General features: G+C 40.6%; 1 protein-coding gene across 4 annotated transcripts; it reads left to right on the forward strand.

Annotated features, from left to right (window-relative positions):
- Nucleotides 1-1,390: 1,390 nt before the first annotated feature.
- On the forward strand, nucleotides 1,391-22,935 carry cluha (clustered mitochondria (cluA/CLU1) homolog a). Of its 4 annotated transcripts, XM_058633827.1 has the most exons (28): nucleotides 1,404-1,455; nucleotides 1,543-1,730; nucleotides 7,520-7,683; nucleotides 7,988-8,159; nucleotides 9,941-10,084; nucleotides 10,223-10,350; nucleotides 10,496-10,650; nucleotides 11,488-11,613; nucleotides 12,050-12,197; nucleotides 12,301-12,393; nucleotides 12,829-13,263; nucleotides 14,088-14,347; nucleotides 14,434-14,837; nucleotides 15,594-15,695; nucleotides 15,910-16,010; nucleotides 16,119-16,271; nucleotides 16,357-16,419; nucleotides 16,503-16,747; nucleotides 16,863-16,947; nucleotides 17,067-17,220; nucleotides 17,902-18,041; nucleotides 18,129-18,209; nucleotides 18,302-18,427; nucleotides 18,529-18,650; nucleotides 18,741-18,834; nucleotides 18,925-19,059; nucleotides 19,157-19,230; nucleotides 20,468-22,935. In XM_058633827.1, the coding sequence occupies exons 2-28, from the start codon at nucleotides 1,604-1,606 to the stop codon at nucleotides 20,592-20,594; spliced, it is 4,158 nt and encodes a 1,385-aa protein (XP_058489810.1). In that variant the 5' UTR covers nucleotides 1,404-1,455; nucleotides 1,543-1,603; the 3' UTR covers nucleotides 20,595-22,935. The 4 variants fall into 4 exon arrangements, with proteins under 4 accessions (XP_058489809.1, XP_058489811.1, XP_058489810.1 ...); XM_058633826.1 differs by having other exon boundaries at nucleotides 1,391-1,730; XM_058633828.1 differs by having other exon boundaries at nucleotides 1,391-1,730; nucleotides 14,434-14,750.
- Nucleotides 22,936-23,861: the final 926 nt, after the last annotated feature.

A 23,861-nucleotide genomic window follows, 5' to 3' on the forward strand; every position in this document is an offset into this window, starting at 1 on the left:
ATAATAATAATAATAATAATACTTTTTTATTAATATTTCAGCTAAAGTAGAGTAACATCTTTACCACTTTTCAGAGCTTGAACTCCACTCAGACATATAGCAAGAACGTAGATCATTTACTCACACCCACAGAGAATGTCTTCCATCTTTATAAATGACTGTATAATAACTCTAATCATTATAATTAATATGCTAACAAATGTCAACAGCCACATGCTATTTTTTTTCTCGTCCAGTTCTTCTCAAAGTAGAGATGTGTAAGTTTATTGAGCATCTTGCAGAAACATTTCACTGGACTGTGGATGGCACCATGAAACATCTTGTTTGACATGTTATGTGGGTTCTAGCAATAATGCTGTGTGGTCCCCAATGTGACAGGTGTTGCTCTGGGTCTTTGTGGTTTTGGTCCTTTGGTAAATATCACCTACTGACTGATTACCGCATCTGCTGTGTTTGCTTCCTGTAGTGATCTACTACACGTTACTGGAATAAAATGAAAGATTGTCTAGTCTGCTGCCTCGTTATTGTAATGGAATACATTTACAGGTGATTAGAATATGTGATTTTTCGCACACACTAATTCATTTGACCTCTGCATTAAACCCTCGTGATTGAACCAGCAACTTCCCGGTTATGTGCCCAATTCCTTTTCTCTTGGACATGGACTGCCATTAAATGATTTATGTTTATATAGACTTGGTTGTTTTGCCTGTGTCATACTGCAGTTATTTAATGTTTGTGGTTGGATTGTTTGACTTCATTTTGTTCATGCAGCAGAATTTATATATGATGTCGAAGTATAGTGTATGAAAGTAACACATGCTTTGTGATAACACATTTAATGAAATAATTAATTCATTCAGAATTAAATAAGCAACATATATTCAAGATAGTTAGATATCTACAATTTAACTTTAAATTAAATTGCTATTGATTCCACTGAGAAAGTATTAGTTATTATTTTCTTTTCAGTAGATTTAGTCTCCTATAAGATTTCTAACACTATAATATGCTGCCTGTCAAATGTACTTAATTGTTTAGAAAGGTTCCAAGTCCATAGTGGTTCTGTGTTAGAGATGAATGGATTCTTCTATATTTGACAAAGGACATATGATGACAACAGGGTCAAGGTGTCAAAGGTCCTGTCAATTCGTCTTCTATTTGTGATGTCGGTAAGTGTAACAATGTTGTTTGTCTCTTTGTCTTTCCACTCAGTAAGTGTATCTCCCTACAGGGGATAGACTCGTCAATATCGTCGCACAACTCCAAAACAAAAAAAATCCAAATGAGTTTGTCAAAAATAAAACACATTTGTCACGTGTGGCTTTCCGTAGCGCTACGCGCAGTGGGTGGGGAAGTGCAACGCAAAGGCAAAGAGGTCAAGAGGAGGGATGAGGGAACCACGTGTGATCACCACCATGTACAGCACTGTCCTTCCTCTGTAGACTTGTTTTTGTAAGCTCGTACCCTTCGCATGTAGCCAGCGAGCACGCGTCAGCCGGAGAAGCAAACGGGGTCATTTGTGTTGTATTTCTTTAACAGACTCTTGCACATTCAATCAAAACTGCTGGAGGGTTGTCTGTGGCTACACTGACTGCCGACCATGGTGAGCAAGACAGATGACATCCCGGCGTCAGTGCCTGACTGTAATCCGGTCGATCTTGCGGAGGAAGCCGGGGATGGAGCTCGGGAAACCAGCAAGATGCATCTGAAGAATTCCTGCGACTGTGGTGAGACAAGAAGCAGCCACTTCTTCATGCTGTTATTTTTATTACACTACACATATTTAATAGTTGACAACCACATTGCATACTAATGCAGACACTTGCAGCTAATCTTGACAACACGTCTGTGCATCAGCACTGTAGGTGATTTCTCTTTTTAGAACCTCTAAAGTTGGTGACATTCATCTCATTCATCTGCTTTGCTTTGACACTCAAAAAGTCCTCAGTCTCAAGGTAATGGTGTATGGGGTTGACCCCGTCATTATCTTCCCTTCTATCTCCTTGGTAGCATTTCTCCAATTTTTTTAAAGGTCCATTTTTTAGCTAGCATTGTATGCTAATTTACGTAATAGACTTATCTATTTCTCGTGTTTCGTGCACTGTTGTCAAGAGAGCATCATCCTCGTCATTGACACACATGTCTGCATACGTGGGACATAGACGTTAGCATGTAGTCAAACCAGGCTAACTCAAATAAGTGAGCCGGCATGCTAACATTAGCGCACAGCTAGTTAGCATTCTGGCTAGCCCGCTAACCAGCAGGGCAGCCGCTCCTGGCTCCGTTAACTGCATGTTGCGCTGGTGCACACGGACAGAACAGCCTGGTGTTTTTGGGGTAAAATAAAAGGTAACGACGGGACACGTCGGTAAGTGGGTTGACACGAAGCTGCAGCTGCTAGAGCCGCACAGACTCACTTGCTACTACGCGAGTGAGAGCGTTACACGGAACTGAAGGTCACCTTCAGTGGAGCTGCTCACTACCAGCATGAATACAGGGGGGTTTCTACAACCGTTGCATTTATATAAACGGATGTTTGTACACCACGCTGTTTTAAAAAGACGGTGTTGCTTTATTTTATTGTATTTAAAGTACAGTTTGGTAGATGCCGGGTTGTTGAAGCGTATGACTGAGAGTAATAACCCCTAACCGCCCGCTCTCGTCTCCCTGCCGGGGAAGATGAAATCGGAGCGTCTCTCCTCGACCGGGAAGCGGAAGCCGGTTGTTACAGAAAAAGTCACGATAGTACACGGCTGGTGTTTGAGAGGAAAGGTTATGCTCATGATACATGAAGTCGTTTGAGCCGGTGAGTATCCCCAATAGATGCACGTTGTTGTGAAGCAGCAGATTAATAACGAGATGAATGGTGTCAACCGGTGGAGTGAACCTTAAACAACTTGTGGAGCAGCACAGGTCACTGCAGTCCGTCTCTCCGTGTGTCACATGTGAGACTGTCACTCTGTCTTTGCCTACTTGGTGTCTAACTCGACTGGTATTCACTCAACATTGTGATAGTTCCAGAAAATATCCTCATGCCAAAGTCCAAAACCGCTTAATGTTTTTTATAATTGAAAATGCAACATTTAAATATGTGCGTCTCCAGTCAGCCACTGAATGGAATGCAATGATAATGTAACTGTATTTTTTTGTCCATTTTCACGTTGAACTGGGAGGACTGAAAAGAAGTAATGTAATAACATAAAAAGAAGGGAAAAAAATACTCCAAAATAAAATAGAGTATGGTGGTGGAGAAACATGTCTGTCTATATTAGGACTGGACCATATGAGCAAAAATGGTTTCAAATGAGTCGATATTTATATTTTCTGCAATAAATGTCAGATGACATTAAAATTGAGGCTTCCTCTTGATTTAGACCAGTTAAATGTTAAAGGGAGAAATATTTCACAAATGAGGGAAAACATTAACAGCAGCATACCATCTCAAAATGTGTTTGCACAATGCAAACATCATTTCAATACATATTTGCTATGTTGATTTTAGAAAATTGCAATATATCATAATTATTACAATGTTGCCCAACCCTTGTCTGTGTCAGTCAGACTTCACATCCTCACCTGCATTATACACTCACTCACCTTCATCTTTGGCCATTGTCCTCTGCATCAACAAGACATTTACTCCCAGAGAACTGACACTCACTGTATATTTTCTCTTTTTCAGACCATTTTCTGTAAACCACAGTGATGGTTGCACATGAAAGGCTTAATAGAGCAACCATTTCGGAAAAACTTGCATAGCCCATCTGGCACCAACAACCATGCCACATCAATTAGATCATCTTTCTTCCACCTTCTGATGCTAAATTTGAACTTCAGCAGGTCTTTACCATATCTACATGCCTGAATGCATTGACTTTCTGTCATATTATTGCCTAATTAGATACATGCTTAATAAGCAGTTCTGCAGGTATGTCTAATAAAGTGGCTGGTGACTGTAGATCAATTCAGGGCCACCAAGTTGAGCCACCATAAAAATGTGCAGCAAGAATGTAAGCCTACTGGGAGTTCAGCATTTTCTATGTATATCACACAGATGTTTATGGGCTAAATTAATTAATTCTATTTTATTTACTTCACACTCTACAAAGCAGAGCCATCTTCCACACTCATGAGTACAAGCTCAGTAAGACATGCTAGTAAGGCAGCCACTGCCTGCTCTTGTCCCTGTCTGGCTACTTCATATTCAAATGCAATCCCCCGATGCTAGACACTTCTGAAATGGCAATAGTTGGCAATGGCAATAGTTAACTAAAGGTTAACTATAATTTATAGTTAACCTTTAGTCAAAGTACCAAATGTCCAAGTTTTCTGGAGTTTAGTTGCTTGATAAGTTTGAGCAGCAGAAAACATTTGGTCCCACATGATTGTGTGAAAATGTACTAACACATTCTTATCAAGTTTTCTTCAGTGCTCGAGTTATTGCGTCACTCTTAGCTGGCAGCTTAGTTAGTGATTTTTATAGAAGCGTCATTTGCAGTTTATTTATTTCCTATTTTGTGATTGCATAAGCATGACTCGGGAGTCTGTGTGTCCATCGGGAAGTTGCATTCTTGTGATGCAGGGAGGTGGTTGTCAATGTTGTTGTTTTTCAGGGTTGTCTGGCCTGCTGGTTAATGTTGCCATGGCAGCAGTCAGGGTCTCCATGTCAAGGGCTGCACAGTTGCGAGATGGCTGGCTGCTGGGTTTGTCTTTATTTTGTTGTCGCCAAGAGAAGTGGGCTGATTCTAAATTGAATAAAAAGCTTGTTTCTTGGTATCAGCTCTGCTGAAAATGACTGACAATTAATCTACTTAATCTACTGGTTGGCATGGTATTCTTTATGCCAGAAATTAGAAGAAAGTTGACAGTGTGAGTGAATGGGTGATTTTTAGAAATCCAATGGACAATGATTATCCAACCATTATTCTTTTTTCCCCTCCATCTAGTAAGATATAACTGATTTAGTTATGACGACCAGTTATTGAATAGTTGATAACATTTAATGGTCTGTCTCTCCAATCTACATTTTCTTTGCACTACAAGCATTTACATACAGTATTGTCCATAAAAATAATGTATGTATATTGAATACATAAAACGGGTAATCAAAAGTTTTAATGAGCTAATGACATTAATGAAGTTTGTGAGATGAAAATGCATCATTTGTAATGTGGATTTTATTATTTATTAATTGGCAAACTCGACTGTTGTGTCCTATCAGACTTTGGACACAACAGTACAGTCTATCCAGTTATGCTGCCGGGATAGCTGCCACAGTACTAATGATAAGTAAATCCTCTGACAAATCATCCCATGATGCATACTTACTTTCAAGTTGTTTGCTCTCAGAAAGGCAGACTATCTGTCATCAATGCTACCCATTGCATCATAATTGAGCCATATATGATGGCTCCCATTACATTAAACTGCTATTTAATGCTGGCTGTCACTGCGACCACCACCATTTAATTTGACACTGTAGCTTACTTCAACTGTAAATGCATCTAAATGTATTCTTTCTTCCCTTTAAAACAACAGCAGATCTTAAATGTATCATGTTTTCTTCGCCCTCACCTAAAAGTTAAAATGACCCCTTGTTTTTCTGTATCTGATCAGAAACCAGGTGTAGCTGATCATGTTTTTTGCAATTTAGCGGCTAAAGTAGTGTAGTCCTACCTGGGGATTGGGACCAAGGTTTTGGTAACATCAGCAACACATTGAAGGCTTATGTTAAATTCCATTTCCAACATTGGAGTAAGCAATGCACAAATCACATTACTATCCTGATAAATGGGCTTAAATTGGAAGCGTCCCTTAACACTTTGCTACTATTCTTTTCAGGGCAGTCAAGTAAAATTCTGAATTACACCTTGTATGGTGCACATGGAAATGGAGAACAAGCAGAGACTTGTGTGCTCCTTTTGTGACTTTGTAGAAGTACTAAATGAAGCAAAAGTATTGGGTTACATCCAAGCTATGGTGAAAATTCTCTTTGTGATGCTAAAAATGTCTTACTACACAACCTTTTGATCAATTATAAAGTACATTTTCTTTCAGCAGAGTAAACCAATGAAAGTTTAGGATGGAGGGATGGGGCGTCTTGAAAGAGACCCACTTCTAACTCTGTTTCTGTCCTCACGTTGACACTCGACACCAGCTTCACCCTCATCTGTTTAGTGATACTATGCGCTTGTGTTTTCTGTTCTGTAGACAATGTGTTTGTTTTTTAGAGTGTAGCCTGTTGCTCTCCTCTCCTGTGCTTCTGGCCCTGCATGCCACCATTTTAGCACACTCATTCCCACATGGGGTCGTAGTCCAGATCTGACGCCACACCCCTCCCTCTGGGCCCTTCTCTTCAGTAACCCTGACATTGTGTTACCCTTGATAAGTGAGTAAGGACACAACACACTAACTGCCAGCAGTTGTGCCCCACGGAGAGAAAACAGTTGTCTGACATCCACATACCGTGCTCGCCTCTGCCCCAACAACTGTTATTTATGTTATACTTTCTCTCATCTAAACTGTATAGGTGAAATATTCACATAATTATTGATCATAATTAAAAATTAAAAAAAATCACAAAAAACAAACATTTCATGGATTGAACGTCTGATACAGCAGTAAGAACTATTCAAGTAAAATTTAGTTAAAATATTCAACAGGATTATCTGTTTAATATTAATTCTCTAATTAGCCGTGTTTCTGCTCCAGCCAAACCTGTGAGACAAACTTAAGTAGATGTCCTCTGATAAAAATGATGTCTGATGGAAAAACAAGTCTCCACAGTGACAGAGTGACAAACTCCAGTGAATTGGAGCTAGTGAAAGTAATGTGTTTACAGCACGTTGAGCTTAGAGGAGCAGCTAACAAAATGCATTCAACACGTTATTTATTTAAAAAAAAAAAAAATTATTTTGTGCCTCATGGCTTCAGAATAAAACTTGCAGTGTTACAACTGTACTGTTTTAAGCCAATTGCTTTTGGAAATGTGTGCATTTTCTTTGCTCACAAAGTTTCATATGCAGTCATTTCTATTTTGTGTGTTTTGCAGGATCAGCATTTTTAAGGGTTAGTGTTGGCATTGAAATGCGGTACCAGTGTAGCACTGGAATTAACGGTACTTTTGTTTTGTGGGCAATAATAACCCATTCATAAATATTTCATTACATCAGTGGAAAAGCTGTTCAGCCTCTGGGTACATGTGCTTTGTTTGTGATGTGGCTGCCTGGCAGCGTCTCTTTGTTTATGTGGTTGAACCATTTGTTTTTTCTTGACAGGATCACTTGCATGGCTCACTGTCTGTTCCCTCTTGCTCAGATTATTGACCATTGCCAGCTGTACAGTTGTCACTTGCACAGAACGTGTTGTACAGTTGTGTGCAAAAGCAATTTAAACCAATGCTCAGTGGTAAAACTTAATATTAGATGTAAATTGCTGTGATACGATCTGATTGACTCCCATCTCGGGATTTGAAAGTCCCCTAATTCACCAGTTACCCGTGTCTCTTCTACTGCAGGACACAGTGCAGATTCAGCCATGGTGAATGGGGATGGGGCTCATGAGCACACAGAGGAGGCAGTGGATGGAGAGGATTCTAACGAGCAGGAGGTGATCGTGATCCAGGACACAGGATTCACTGTAAAGATCCAGGCTCCCGGAACAGATTCATTTGACCTGCAGGTAAAAGGCGGGTTTATTAAGCACTGTTCAGACAATAGTAGCTGCATGTAAAAGCTGAGCTGATTATTCTGTTATTCTCTCTATACTCTGATAACTTCCTACAGTTGAAAAAATCATAATCATTATAAAAGGCTGTGTGATGGCTTGGTGTGGGATAGACTTCGTGTGACATGAACATGTTTTTCTTCTGATCACATGGGCGGCTACTCTGCAATAATCAGCTTACTTATACATTTCAGATCGCAACTTTTTCCGAAGCCCTTTTTTTCTTTCCTTAATCTTTCTTTTCTCTCCCCTCCATCAGGTATCTCCCCAAGAAATGGTACAGGAAATCCATCAGGTGTTGATAGACCGCGAGGACACCTGCCATCGCACCTGCTTCTCCCTGCAGCTCGATGGAAATGTGCTGGACAACTTTGCTGACCTCAAGTCCTTCGAAGGCCTGCAGGAGGGTTCGCTGTTGAAAGTTGTTGAAGGTCAGGTTCAGAGGCATTTCAGTGATTTGATGTTTTTTTGGCACAAAAAGAGAAATAAGAGCTGGTAAAAGCAGTGATGTTCTGTCTGTTATGACTGCATTGTTTAGGCAGGTATGTAAAGCATGCTACTTGTATAAAAGATGCACAATCATTGTCATTAGGACCTATGTATTTCAAGTCTTTTTGTTTTGGTTTTAACCATTTAGATTTATCAGATTTACACATCAGTTTTTATCAACCATGTAACCAACCGTTAAGTAGGCAGCTTTTATTTAAATGTCAGAGAGCTAATGTTGTCCATGAAGCTACAGAGCTGAGACCATTTGACTAAATCAATAATTCTATGATGGGTGCAACCTGACAAACCTGATTTAAGGTTTCAAGTTCAACACACAGGGAATGTCATGTTTCAAGCCATTGTCAGTTCAGTACATACTTATTACTTAAGTATACTTATTAGTTGTCCCTCAAGGGTGAAATTTGGTTTGCAGCAGTGGTTAAAAAGACGCAGAACGGAAAACAAAATATTGCAAGCAACCTGACAAAATGAAGCCATAGGGAATTTTATGTTAGATATATCCACTGAAATAATAGCTACAATAAAAAACAACAACAAGCAAAATGCTACAGGGTAGCTTAAAGTGTCACAGAGGATTTGGCTGATTAAGTGCATTAATTACCCTTGGAACAAAATAAATCTATTACACTTTGCCCTCGGCAGCCTTTACCTCTGACATGATGGGAGAGAAATGAGTTCCTCCAATAGAGCATGGTCATTGCTGGCTAAAATGGACTGTACTCCATCGCTGCTGTATTCCAATTCTCTTACTGGCTGTCTGAGTAATGCAGGACAGACAACTTTTGTCTTGTATGGAGAGGTTACTACACCAAGAGACGAGGCTCGAGGGTAAAGTAGACTCAATGAATGACCTGTAAAATAAAACCATCAGTGTTTTGTAGACATTAAAAGGCCTCAGTCTTTGTAGAAAAAAAAAGTACAGTCTCTGCAGGCCCTTCTTGCAGATTGCTGTTTTAAGTTCACAACTGTACCCAAGGATTTGTAAAGGTCCATACTCTCAAGAGACGTGCCCTTGATTTCAGTTGGGACAGCTGTATGGGAGGTTTTCCAAAAATCAGTGTCTTTTGGTTTTTGTCCAGATTTTTACTAAACTGATCCTCTGGGAAGGGCAATCAGAACAAGTACGGTGGGAACAACTTGAGTGTCTATATAAAGTTTTATTTCACACTCACAGTTTGGTTGTAAACTGACAAATCATATCGGTTCTGATGATTAGTAGTTAGACAGAGACACATATGAAGGTTAACATACTGTATAACAAGGCTTTGATGACAAACTTCACTTTGATAACGAACAGCGCATGCTCCGTACACACAGAGACTGGAGGTTATCGTAATCATAATATCTATCGCGTATAACAATAAATAGAGTAATAGTCTACAGTTTTGTTGACATTGAACTTGACATTGAACAGGAAGTGGTTGTCACACCACCCCACAAAGTAATCCACCACTGGCCCATGGTGAACCTTTATACTAGCAGACTAATTAAAGCAGTGTCATCTGCAAACTTCATGCATATGGGTGTAGAAACAAAGTATTATTTATTACTAACTTCAAGGGATGACTTTTTTTGTATCTGCTAGCAAGCACTGAACTCAGAGTCATAGTTTACCACAAATAAGCATTTGCCTAATCTGTTACTTGTCAAACAGCACCGTCCCACTTTGTAACCTCTGGGTTTTTGCATCTCATCATTGCAGAGCCGTACACTGTGCGTGAAGCTCGCATCCATGTGCGTCACATCAGAGACCTGCTGAAAAGTCTGGACCCATCAGACGCTTACAATGGAGTGGACTGCAACTCCCTCTCCTTCCTCAGCGTCTTCACTGATGGAGACCTCGGAGGTATTACTATATAACACTTTACAATCATGGAATAAGTAACATTTTTCAACCCATCACTGTTTAAAAGTGAAGATGTATGGGGTGAGGGTCTTCACAGCGGGAGTCCTTGACTGATCACCTGTTTCCTAATGTTTTTAGATAGTGGTAAACGAAAGAAAAAGGGCAGCGATCTGGAGCAGATTGACTGCACCCCTCCAGAGCACATCCTGCCCGGCAGCAAAGACCACCCCCTGATACCCCTCCAGCCACAGAACAAGGACTGGAAGGTGAGAAGCAGCCTAGCCTATCATTTTTTAAATAACTGAATGCCTAGCAAAATAAAACAAAACCTGATGCACAACCAAGTGCTACTTCTCAATCGCAAAAAGGATGATGAATGAAAATATCTGATGGTTTAAATATCCTCGACAGCCTATGCAGTGCCTGAAGGTCCTTACCATGAGTGGCTGGAACCCTCCACCTGGAAACAGGAAGATGCACGGAGACCTCATGTACCTGTACATTGTCACTGTGGAGGAACGCCATGTCAGTGTCACTGCCTCTACACGCGGCTTCTACCTCAACCAGTCAGTCAACATTTCATCCTCCTATCTTATATCAACCTCTGTTTTCTCTGGAGGGGACACTTTAGCTCCAGTGTTAAAACCTGGCACAAAGCGGCATCAAACACGCCCCTATTGTCTATCATTTTCCCCGTCCAGCATACATTGTTTGAATAGTGAAAGCACTTTTAGAAAAAGAGTAAAATGGATAAGAACACAACCTGAATGCCCCTGCTGTTTGAGATTTAGGCCATGCACTTAGCTAAAATCAAGTCCACACTGTTCCTCAGTATTTACAACTAAAGACACCATCAGCTTAGGTTGGATAAAGCTGCCACCATTCAAACCTCAGTCATTGTAAGTACAAGAGCGGCTGATGTGAAGACATTTGAAGGATTCAGTTTCTCTGGATGCCGTCTCTTTAAACATAGCACATGAACAAAAGATGTTCTTTCTTTAAATGGAGGACGATGTGTGTCGATAGAGATACAAGTGCGATCTAATTTTGGGTGCTAGCAAAAGCTGAGCAGTCAAATGAATTAGATTTAATTGGATTACACAGGACTGTAGAATTGGTGTAAAGCTTGGGGAAGGATTGACTTTATGTTTCTAAAAATGTAATAATGGTACATGGAGCATATGGGAATGAAACTTAATTTTTAACAACTGGAAGCTAAACCTTAAACGAGACATTTTCAAAAGTTAGGTTATTGTGCTAAAGCGATACTCGGCAATTTGTAGATTGGCAAACAATATTGCAGCCAACCACCTCATGTTCTTGTGTTTTAACTTCTACTTCTATTCAGACTTTTCTTGTCGGACTTGTTACATTGATGTGTATTTATTTTATGTATTCTCTAGATCAACTACCTATACCTTCAACCCCAAACCAGCCAATCCCAGTTTTCTGAGCCATTCTCTGGTGGAGCTGCTGAGCCAGATTAGCCCTGCCTTCAAGAAGAACTTCACTGCCCTGCAGAAGAAAAGGTGAGTCTTTGTCTGCTGTTTTTTACTAAATCTATTCTCCTCCAAACTGAACATTGCTTGTTTTCTGTGGACCAGAAATGACTACCAGATTTACAACCTCTGATTTATGCTCAGGTTGATCTTTACCAGTTTCTTGCAATAACACATTGTTGGTAAAGAGGCAGTAGTCCAGTCTCTAAGCACTTGTGCCAGGCGGTACATCAGTTCATACTGAAAAAGCAATATATATTTTTTCTTATTATATACACTTTCCATAACCCAAGAGACTGGTATATGAAAAACGGAACGTGGCACTCGACTGCTCGCACAATACAAGCGTGCACACACACTCAGCTCCGCCGCTCCCTCTCTTGCAACAGATTCTTGAAATGTGAGACAAAATAAGAGCATGAAAGTGACGTTGTGTTTGTTTGTCTTGTGCTGTGTTTTGCTACAGGGTCCAGAGACACCCATTTGAAAGGATAGCTACGCCTTTCCAGGTTTACAGCTGGACAGCTCCTCAGGTAGATCACGCCATGGACTGTGTTCGCGCTGAGGATGCCTACACGTCTCGTCTGGGTTATGAGGAGCATATACCTGGACAGGTGGGTGCACCAGTACACAACAGGACACCAGGCAGGTCCTTTTTTTTTTTTTTTTTTTTTTTTTAATTGTTAAAGAGGTGTGTATTTGCTTGCATGTTTCCAGACTCGAGATTGGAACGAGGAGCTGCAGACAACCAGAGAGCTTCCACGGAAGAACCTGCCTGAACGGCTGCTGAGGGAGCGAGCAATATTCAAGGTACTGTTTCCTCTTTCAGGCTTTGTTTTCCATTGTATGAATCTCAATGTTTTTAAGGGATTTCTGGTGGTCTTAAAATATATTGAATGAAAAGCATCTTGTTTTACAGTTAAAAATCTTTTTTTCTAGCCTGCTGTAGGCAGTAACATCTTTTACAAATTGTTTTTGTATGTTATTTTATTTATATATGTATTTTAGCAGAGCCCATATCCTGAATATTTATCTTAAACATTTTAAGAGTTTTTTGCTGGCTAATCCCTCTGTCCAATTATCCATTCATTTAGTAAGGAATCCTTGTCATGTTCAGGTAGTAAGGAGTAACAGAAATATTCAATAAAGGTCAATCATTCATGCAAATATTAAAATATTACATTAATAATCCATCATCATTTTCTGTTGTTTATAACTTGGAAAGTAATTGTGCTTCTTCTGCAGGTCCACAGTGACTTTGCAGCTGCTGCCACTCGAGGTGCAATGGCAGTAATTGACGGCAATGTAATGGCGATCAACCCCGGTGAGGAAACACGCATGCAGATGTTCATTTGGAACAACATCTTCTTCAGTCTTGGCTTCGACGTGCGGGACCACTACCGTGAGCTGGGTGGAGATGCTGCTGCCCATGCGGCGCCCACCAATGACTTGAATGGAGTACGAGCTTACGGGGCGGTGGACGTGGAGGGTCTCTACACCCTCGGGACAGTAGTGGTGGACTACAGAGGCTACCGTGTTACTGCCCAGTCCATCATCCCTGGTATCCTGGAGCGTGAGCAGGAGCAGAGCGTCATCTATGGCTCCATTGACTTTGGAAAGACTGTTGTCTCCCACAGCAAATATATGGAGCTGCTGGAGAAGACCAGCAGGCCACTCAAGGTCAGTGACACTACAGTTATTTTTTCACTTGTGGATAATCCAGTCAGTTAAGTGTGCCATTTCGATTTATAGATAAAAATGTCCGAATTAAAATCGGCAAATATTACTAAAATAATTAGTTGAATTGGCAGAAAGACAGTGCCATACATCATCAGCTGTTGGCACTCTTGTCATTATATTGCCACGTTATCTTTTTGTGGTGTCATGGACTTTGGTGCCACCTACAGTTTATCTCACTGAATTAACTCCCAATATTGGCTTCATAGCATTTAATGGCTCAATTCAATCAGGCTTTGGGCTAGACCCCCTCTATCTCAAATCTTAACACCTCAGCATTTGTTTCAGTAAGGTCATTTACTATCCCAATATTGTGCCATAGTGCACAAAGTAGGGAATATAAAGTCATGGTTTGACGAGTTTGGTGTGGATGCACCTGACTGTCCCACACAAAGCCCCCCTGACCTCAACCCCATCGAGCACCTTCTCGTCCAACATCATTGCCCGACCTCATAAGTGCTCTACAGAATGAATGGACACAAATTCACATAGGAACACTTCAAAATTATGAGGAAAGTCTTCGAAGGAGTGTGGAAGCTGTTTTAGCTGCAAAAGGAGATTCAACTCCATATTAAAGTACTGTCTATGTATTTAAATACATCATTACAGTCCCTGTTGGTGTAATGGAAAAAGATTTATTGTATGTGAGTGCAAACGTGACAATTTTACAGTATGTTGTTCAGCTCCTGTGTTGAAGGATTTATCATATCTTAGTCCTGAACTTCATTGTTGTCTACTAACTACTCCATGTCCAACCTAAATCTTAGGTTCAAAGACACAACGTACTTAATGAGAAGAACGACGCAGTGGAACTGTGCTCCTCTGTCGAGTGCAAAGGCATAATTGGAAATGATGGCCGACACTATATCCTGGACCTTCTGCGTACGTTCCCTCCTGACCTCAATTTCCTGCCTGTGGATGGAGAAGAGCTGCCCCCAGAGAGCAAGCACCAAGGCTTCCCCCGTCAGCACCGCCACCGTCTGGCGTGTCTACGCCAAGAACTCATTGAGGCCTTTGTTGAGCACAGGTATGTGCACACAATCCTATTTCCACCTTCTTATGAAGAGTTTCCTCAACTTCTACATCAATCTGTGGTGTCTGTCCCCCCTCCAGATATCTTCTTTTCATGAAGATGGCGGCATTGCAGCTCATGCAACAGAAAGCAAACAAGGATGCAAAGACTGATCTCCCTGCCATCACAGAAACCTCCACAGATAACAGTGCTGATACAAGCCAGACACAAACCACTGCATCCGATTCTTCTAACGCCACAGACCTCTCCACAGAGAGCACAAGCCAGAGAGACAACAGCGCCTCTGCTGCCTCACAGGCAGCAACTGCAAGTGATGACGACTCCTCAAAACCCACCACAAACGGGGTTCTAGACTCTTCAGCCACTCAGAATGGAGAGTGCAAGAGCCCACTGGAGGGTAAGGAGCTTGAGGAAAGTATTCCCGGATTAGCTCAGGCCAAAGAGCTCGCGGAGACCTTAGTTTCTGAAGATGGATCTGGTATTGGTACGTCCCCAAAGAAACAACCCAAAAGGCAGAGCCAGGACAATGCAGGGAGAGCTGCTCTGGTGGATAATTGCATTGTAAAAAGTAATTCATTCTAGGAGAAGCAGTATTGCCTGTAGTATTATAAGTAGAGCATCAAAGTACCAACCACTGGCTTCATAGTGGCTTCTTTCCACCTGGCTACCTGTCCCTGCTCAGTCCTGAGCCTGCAGTAAAGGGGGTGTTTGTACCCAATCAACAACAAATCAGTTGCTGTGTCCATTAATCCAAATCTAATCAAAGTTTTGAATGCAGAAAAAAGTTCAGTGATTTTTAAATTGCACTCAGTTGATCCTAGAATGCGGTAATCTGCTTGTCACACTTACCTAATCTGTAGTCTGTATGCTTAACATCTTTGAAATGGTGGGAGTTTTTCCAAGGCCAAATCTACAGCAGCTCAAACTCATAGTCACTATTTTGTTCTTGGATGAATCTGATAAAAGAAATGGATTTAAATGATCTATGTAACTGTCTCTACTGTGTAATTGGCAATAAATATGCCCATTGTCACACACTGTAGTGCAGTAGAGCAATCATACAACTTTATTGAACCAAATCTCCAAATGTAAGCAGCCATTGCGCCTGTTTCTTGACTGAAAAGAGCAGCTGTAAAAAGACTGGCTTGTGGACTTTAATTAAACCGTTACCTTGTGTTTGTGTGTGTAAGTCACCATGACTAAATAATATTTGTGTGTCTTCAATCCTGATCACAAACAGATCCCAAAAGCCGCGAGGTTGTCCTCAATGCTTGCAAGGCTGTGGGCTCCATCAGTAGCACATCCTTCGACATTCGCTTCAACCCTGACATCTTCTCCCCAGGTGAGCATGACCAATGAGAAACTGAGAAATGTTTAGCTTTTTAAGACTTATGTCTGAGAAAAGAAATGATCCAAAGTAAGAAATTATTTGAAGACGAACCCTGAAATCAGACGACCACCTCCGTATCAAATTAAAAAAGACAAAAAAAAACATTTTCAAACTGCCTTTATTCCAAAACAAATTCTAATACAAAATGTGTTCTGTGTTTGAACAGGAGTGCGTTTCCCTGACGACAGTGCAGATGATGTTCAGAAGCAGAAGCAGCTACTTAAAGATGCCGCTGCTTTCCTGGTGTCTTGTCAGGTCCCCTCACTGGTCAGTAATGTGCTCTTCCACAGAGCAGGTCATTTATTGGTTGATTTCTCAGGTTGTTCACACTTGTGTGTGTGTGTGTGTGTGTGTGTGTGTGTGTTGTATGAGCAGGTTAAAGACTGTTTGGACCACAGTGCTCTGCCTATGGATGGAGCCACATTCACAGAGGCCTTGCACCAGAGAGGCATCAATGTTCGATATTTGGGCACCGTTCTGCAGTTTGTGGACAAAACGCCTGCTAAAGCACAGCTGGAGCACATCTATGTGAGTCTGACTCCCCAAATCTAACCATATACACAGATTTGCTTTGTCTTTACTCATTCTTGATTTGTTTGTACCCTTATTTTAGAGAATAGGAATCACTGAGCTGATCACAAGATGTGCTAAACATATCTTCAAGACATACCTCCAGGTTTGTAAAGTTTGACATACATAATCCAACATTCTGGAAAGACAAACCTACCATTTTTTCCCTCATTTTTGTCTTGATTTCAGGGTGTAGAGTTGTCTGCCCTCTCTGCCGCTGTAAGTCATTTCCTGAACTGTTTCCTGAGCTCGTTCGCTGATGCTGTCGCCCACCTGCCTCTTGATGAACTGGTGTCCCGTCGCAAAAACCGCAAACGACGCAACCGGGTCCCTGGTGGTGGGGACAACACAGCGTGGGCCAGCCTGACGCCCAGTGAGCTGTGGAAGAACATTGCCACTGAAGCCCAGAGCTATTATCACTTCACTATACAATGGTGAGCGCACATTTTGTGTTACTTTAAAACAAATGTTTGAAGCTGCACAAGGATCTTGTTTTGTGTGCGTGATATTGGTAACAAATATTTTGTCTTGAAATGTTTGCTTGTTCAGTGAAAGCGTTGACCAAGTGGTGGAGAAATACAACCTCCTTAAAATCACTCTGCTCAGAGAGATCTCGATCAAAACTGGAATCCAGGTGAAACAATCTATATAAAAAGAATACACAGTATATTCTATGGGTGACCCTTTTCTTATCAATTCACTCAATGGCCATTATGTAATTTTGTACATGTATGAATACCATTTGCCTTGTAGATTCTGATAAAGGAGTACAACTTTGATAGCCGCCACAAGCCTGCCTTCACTGAGGAGGACATCCTGAACATTTTCCCTGTGGTGAAGCACGTAAATCCCAAAGCCTCTGATGCCTTTCACTTCTTCCAGAGCGGTCAGGCCAAAGTACAGCAAGGTGAGACTGAAGTTAAGATGGAGTCGTCCATGCAATTTAAGCCACTTTCACATTCATGAACCTGGTTCAAGCAGCTAACGGAGGTAATTGGCACCATTCCGCCCTGTGTTTTTTCACACGGAGTTGCTGGAAACAAATGAGTCAGAGGAAAATGAAACCCCATTGAGCTCATTGACGATGCTACGGTGGTTACTATTTTGCATCTTCAGACTCTTTCAAACTATCTCTCAGTTCATTGGACTGATAAAATTAAAAAAAATATTGTCAAAGGCCAACAACCATAAGATGAGTGTGTGTTGTTGCGTCTGAAATAATGCAGCTCTGCCAAAAAAATAAGCAGGCAAAGTCGAAATGTGTGCAACTTAGGTCTTACATTCCTGCTGGTGCCAACTGGAGCTGAAACTGAAACTTATGTGCATTGACCAGGGATTTAATGCCGATTTAAACATGTTCCATAGTTGGTAACACCTTCCAGGATTGTAATGACCCATTCCCAATGGGGATATTACAAACCTCAACAAGACACTGCACTTAGATTAAGACTCTGAACAGTTTTCTGTGCAGAAAATGCAGCAGCGTCAGTTTGTGTGTGTGCATGTGAACAGGTGAATGGAAACATGTATAGAAATGCCCATCACCTTGTTTCGATGAAGGGTGTCAGCCATTTGCTGTCATTTCCAGGTTTTCTGAAGGAGGGCTGCGAGCTCATCAACGAGGCCCTCAACCTCTTCAACAATGTGTATGGACCCATGCATGTGGAGATCTGTGCTTGCCTGCGCCTGCTGGCACGCCTTAATTACATCATGGGAGATCATCCTGAGGTTGGCATCATTTACTCTAACTGTGTCTGGAACTTTTACATTTAAGTGTTAATGTTTATTTAATACTGTGTGTGTGTTTGCCTGCAGGCTCTGAGTAACCAGCAAAAGGCAGTACTGATGAGTGAAAGAGTCCTTGGCATCGAGCATCCAAACACAATTCAAGAATATGTAAGTAATCATGCCAAGCTCTAATCTTTTAAGGTTTTGTAAAGATGTTATAATAAATGTGCTTATTTAATGGGCTTCTCTCCACTTCATAGATGCACTTGGCTCTGTACTGCTTTGCCAACGGCCAGCTGTCAACTGCCCTGAAGCTGCTTTACCGTGCCCGTTACCTCATGTTGATGGTCTGCGGGGAGGATCACCCAGAGATGGCGCTGCTTGATGTGTGTACTTCTATTTTATAACTCTTCATAGGAAAAGCTAATGTTAATGAATGTTCCATTGTTGGTTTTAACGCTTCATGTTCATGGCTCTTTTCACGTAGAGTAACATTGGGTTGGTGCTGCACGGAGTGATGGAGTATGATTTATCACTGCGATTCTTGGAAAATGCCTTGATTATCAACACAAAGTACCATGGACCCCGGTCCCTCAAAGTGGCCCTCAGGTGGGAAAACATCCATCATACATTATGGTACACTTTGACCTGCAGTCCGTGATGGTTTATGTTACGTTTTATTTTTTTAATTTATTCCAGCCATCACTTGGTTGCGAGGGTTTATGAGAGCAAGGCCGAGTTCCGCTCTGCACTACAGCATGAGAAGGAGGGCTACACGATCTACAAGAACCAGGTAGAGCCTGCAGGACCTCCACACTGCTGCAAGCTGATGATGATTTATTCTCATTGATTCATTGAACTCATTATTTTCCCCTCTTCTCAGATGGGCGAGGGACACGAGAAAACCAAGGAGAGCTCTGAGTACCTGAAGTATCTCACCCAGCAGGCCGTGGCGCTGCAGAGAACCATGAACGAGATCTACAAGAACGGCTCCAATGCCAGCATCATGCCTCTAAAGGTGACTGCTCTCAGTTCGACATGTTTTTGTGTTTCTCTCTGTTACAGGCAAAACATTTCACTCTAATGTTATGTGTTTTTTTCCCCCCTCCCTCCAGTTCACTGCCCCCAGCATGGCCAGCGTTCTGGAGCAGCTCAACGTTATCAACGGCATCATCTTTATACCTCTCAGGTAGGGTATACAAACACTGTTGACTTAAGGAAAATGTCTGTAATATTGTCTTTAACATGTGTTATGTGGCTTAATATATATATAGTAAATGCACAAAATGTTGGAAGAAAACACGTCTGAATCCGAACATCCATGGTCTACCTCCATAGTTCTCAAACTGTGGTACGTGTAACACCAGTAGTACGTGAGCTTCCTCTGGTCGTACTTGGAGGAAAATCAGAAATACTGTCAAAACATAATATAAATAAAATCATAATAATTAGTCCTTTTTATTTCTTGCTCTGTCTTAATCTAATTTGCTACACCAGTGTCTTAAATATGTGAGGAAGAGGAGGATGATGCGAGAGTAAATTATCTTGGGTGAAAAAAATCTTCGGCCTGTTAACGCCATTGTATTTTAACATTGGTGATAATGGTGTTACTTCACAAGCTCGATATTTTCTCAGGTGGTACTTGGTTTGAGAACCACTGATCTACCACCTTAACTTGACATGTATTTCTGTTTAAGCTATTTTCTTGATGATTTAAAGCTTCAGTCTTTAATTTGTGGTGGTTGTTGTATTCATTCATTCATTCATTCATTTATTGATTGATTGATTGATTGATTGATTGATTGATTGATTGATTGATTGATTGATTGATTGATTGATTGATTGATTGATTGATTGATTGATTTATTTATTTTAAGTGTGTGTATTATTTTGCCTTTTGGGCATTGTGAACGTAAACAAAGTACCATTATGTGCTTTTTCCTTCATCTGAAAATGATAAAACTATCTAAAACCTGACTTGGGGAGCGTTTGTGTGTATACACCAGCCGTGCAGGGGCAAACATTTATCCTGTGAAATTGCTGAACTGAAGAATTCACTTCTGAAACCTTTTTGTGTTTCCGGTCATGCTCCGAACATACTGCAAAGACACACCGTCCGCTTTACGATGTCAATGTTGCTGGTGCCTCCGTCTGTGTTGATATACAACAAACTTCTTTTGTGCAGTGGGTTACTGTTGCTGGGCAACACATGAGCAAAGCACAGCTGTCCTGAGAAACAGGGAGAGCCGTGGTCGTTAACCTATATTTTTAATTAATGCACAACAGTTTTATTTAATTTGTAAAAGTATTTAGAAGTAGAAACTTTCTGTTTTCAAAAAAGTGGTGGTGGTAACATACTAATTAGCTGGGTTTTTTACTTGTCTATAAGTCTAGCATTGATCCCTTTTTTTTGTTTTTCTTTTCAGCCAAAAGGATCTGGAGAACCTAAAGGCAGAGGTTCAGAGGCGGCAGCAGCTGCAGGAGCTGGGAAAGGGCGAGGAGCACACAGAGGACAGCCCACTGGAACTAGAGGACAAAATTCCTGTTGATTAAACATATAAAAGTCCTCAATGTACAGCTGCTTTCTGCTATTAGGTGGAAAGTGGGAGGCTGTGAAGACACAGCCATGTCACTGGGCCCGTGGTTCCGAGAACCACGCAGTCTAAATCTGTTTTGAAATAAAAAGGGGAGGGAGGAATGCGTTAGCACAGTCAAGGCAACAACTTGAATAGACTGTAGGACAATGAATGCAGAGCGGAGTTTCTAACATGGTAGGAGGAGGAGAAAGTACAAACAACAATGAATTAATGTTAATGTGCAATCTAAAAAAAAAAGAGAGAAAAATCCTCGGCCCAAGAACCTGGAAATGAAATCACTCAAGATGTTTGCTGTTTATAAATATGATTATGTATGTAAGAGTGTTTGCAGCTGGGCAGGGAGACCGAGGATGACCATGTCATTGTATACCAGAGCCTTATCCACTGTACCATAATCACCAAGCAATGCTTCTTCTTAACCGCACTATTAGCCCAGGACCTCCCCTCCCCTCCCCATTCCATTCCCCAAAGAGCCTCTAAAAAATCCGGGCATTTCGTTCCACTTGCCACCTCCCCGTGCTCTAAACGATGACGCACCGACCCCCGTCCTAGAACTCAGGGGAACTTTCTACTGTGCACTAAGACCAGAATACAGTCGGTAAAATTGAGGGATTTTTTTTGTAGGGCTTCAGAATGTAAATTCCCCTTTTAGTGGCTTTTTTTGAGCCACTTTCCAGCAGTTGCTCATTATTCTTACACATCCCCAGTTGTTGATTAATTAAACTGTTCTCTTGTTTGTACTTAACACATCCAAGGTGGGTTGATGTTGTGACCCATGGTTCCTGAATCTCCAAGCAAGCAAACAATACAGTGACACATTAGTTAGCTTCCAACTTTATTATTTGGTGGATTTCGTTTTTCTTTTTTTTCTTTAAAGTATTTCTTTTGTAAAAGTGCACAGGAGAATGGAAAGGGTATTTTAGGCCTGTTATTCATCAGATAATTTAAGCCATGTCTGTTTTATAGAAATGTATAGGAGCAGAAAAAGATGTATAAATCTCTTATCAGATTTAGACAGGTAATCAAATTGTACTAATGGAAAATCGACTTAAAACAAACAAACGTCCACCTTATGCAGTAGATTAAATAATCTATATAGTAGTTGTGTCCAACTTTCTATTTTTACACATTGAAAGAAAATAATGTGCATGTCTGTTCGTATGTGTGACGGTGTGTTTGTGTAGTCGAGGAGTTCCATTGGCCACAGCTGTTGCTGCTTTTGCTGCTGCGTAGTCATGAACAGAGGCTGAGTGAACGTTGGCTTTCCAGATGTTTTATTTTTCTACACACCTGTGTTAACTGATGGACGGCTGATGCCTCTTTCCTTAAACCATACATGGCCACCAATGTTTTCAGTCTGTTTATGCATCAACTGTAAAGAACCATTGGACAGGTGCTCAACATTGGCAGAAGTGAGTGATTTGTTATTGCTGGGTGTTTTTTTTTTTTTTGTTCTCTTGTTTTTCATGATAGGGTTATAATGTCATTTTTCATATGTAACTGAGAAAAACACCAGCCAGGAGTGTCTGTTCATTGAGCAGTATTTATTGCACTTTCTTGAGCTGTTTGAGTGTGTTGACATTCACAGAACCACTAACAGTGGACATCAGAAGGGCTGCCTCGAGATCGTGATGTACCAAAAAAAAAAGTCTAAGATTTGTTTGCGCTTGTATACATGCAATGTATCCTATCATGGCAATTTGTTACTTAATTGTTGCCGTGTCTAAATGTAATGTGATTAAAGCAATAGAGAGATGGTGCTGGATCTGATTATCAGAGAATGCTGTTTTTACTCGGTGCATGGACTACTGTCTCAACTGTCTGAAAATATGGGGGATGCAAAAGAGTTCTTGGAATTAGAGCAGTGATGTACGATGCCACAACATGCAGTAGCAGAGCGCGGTACATGAGTGCGTCCAGTAGGTTTGGTTCTAGATGAATTGAGGAAAACCTGTGGTTAAAAACATCACTTTATAATGTAGAAATAAGCCTTCCCATTCTGTTTTCTTAAAATAGTTTTTTTTTATTATTAATTATGCCAACAATGCCCGAGGCGTGGCACACCAACATTTTTCCAATTGTGAAGAATGCACATGAATCTATGGTACAAAGTGCAAATGCAAACATTTCGTCTGGTCACAATATAATTTTAATGTAGCATTTTTATTTAGTTTATTCAGATGGCTAATAAAAACAAACCACGACCTGTTGAAATCCTAATAGTGATGAGTCTGGTGGTAATTGTTATTTTGTAATATGTCATGATATAGAATAAAGTGAGACATGTCAGCATGTGACTGCAGAGATGCTTTCTTGTACCATTTTTCACACGATTCCTCCAAACAGTTGCACATTCATTGTCTGACTCAGATCCCACAATAACAGGTGTGTCTGCTGTAGTTGCTGAAGACAAGTAATTATATCAGACATTGCTCTTTCAAGTGGCGGGAAAACAGATAGACATGAAGTGTAATAATACAAAACAAATATGAAGTTTAAAGCCAGTTGTCGGTCTGAATTCCTGAAAACCTTTCTTATGAGATACAGTCTGTCTGTGGTGGTCTGATGCTTTTATTCTAATGTGAATTATTGTGGGTTAACCATCAGCTCTGAGAACCTTTATTTGAGAAAAAAACATTTCTATATAAATTAAATGATTCTCAGTTTTGTCTCTTTGTCTTTTACATGTCTTTTTTCAGTTATCTGGTGTTTCACAACTCAATTCCTGTTTGCTATTTGGAGAATAAAGCAGATGTTCATTTAATATGGGCAAATTCAACAATCTATTTGGAATTTATATATATACAGGTGTATATATATCCTATCAAGTAAAAAGCCTCATTGAGATTAAAAATCTTTTTCAAGGGTGACATGGTCACAGATTACAGCAACGCAAAAAAGACATACAACTAGTATACACAACAAATGAATTAAACACAGCACTGAACCAATGTAATATAGGACTTATATATTACAAACAGTATACAACCATAACGATGAAGTCAGAGGCAAGATTGTTTTTTTAAACATTTGAATAGCATTTATTTAATGCTGTATTTCAAGAAATGGCTGCAGCTTGTATGTAGTGAAATCAAAAACAGTATAGTGCAGAGCTTCCCAAAATTCAGAAAATTAAGAAAAACTCCACCAAAGAATGTAGCACCATATTAAAGTAAATGAAATATGACATTAAATAAGTATCAATACATAATAAGTAATCAGG

Source organism: Solea solea, chromosome 7 (assembly GCF_958295425.1).
Source record: "Solea solea chromosome 7, fSolSol10.1, whole genome shotgun sequence".
Taxonomy (NCBI): Eukaryota; Metazoa; Chordata; class Actinopteri; order Pleuronectiformes; family Soleidae; genus Solea; species Solea solea.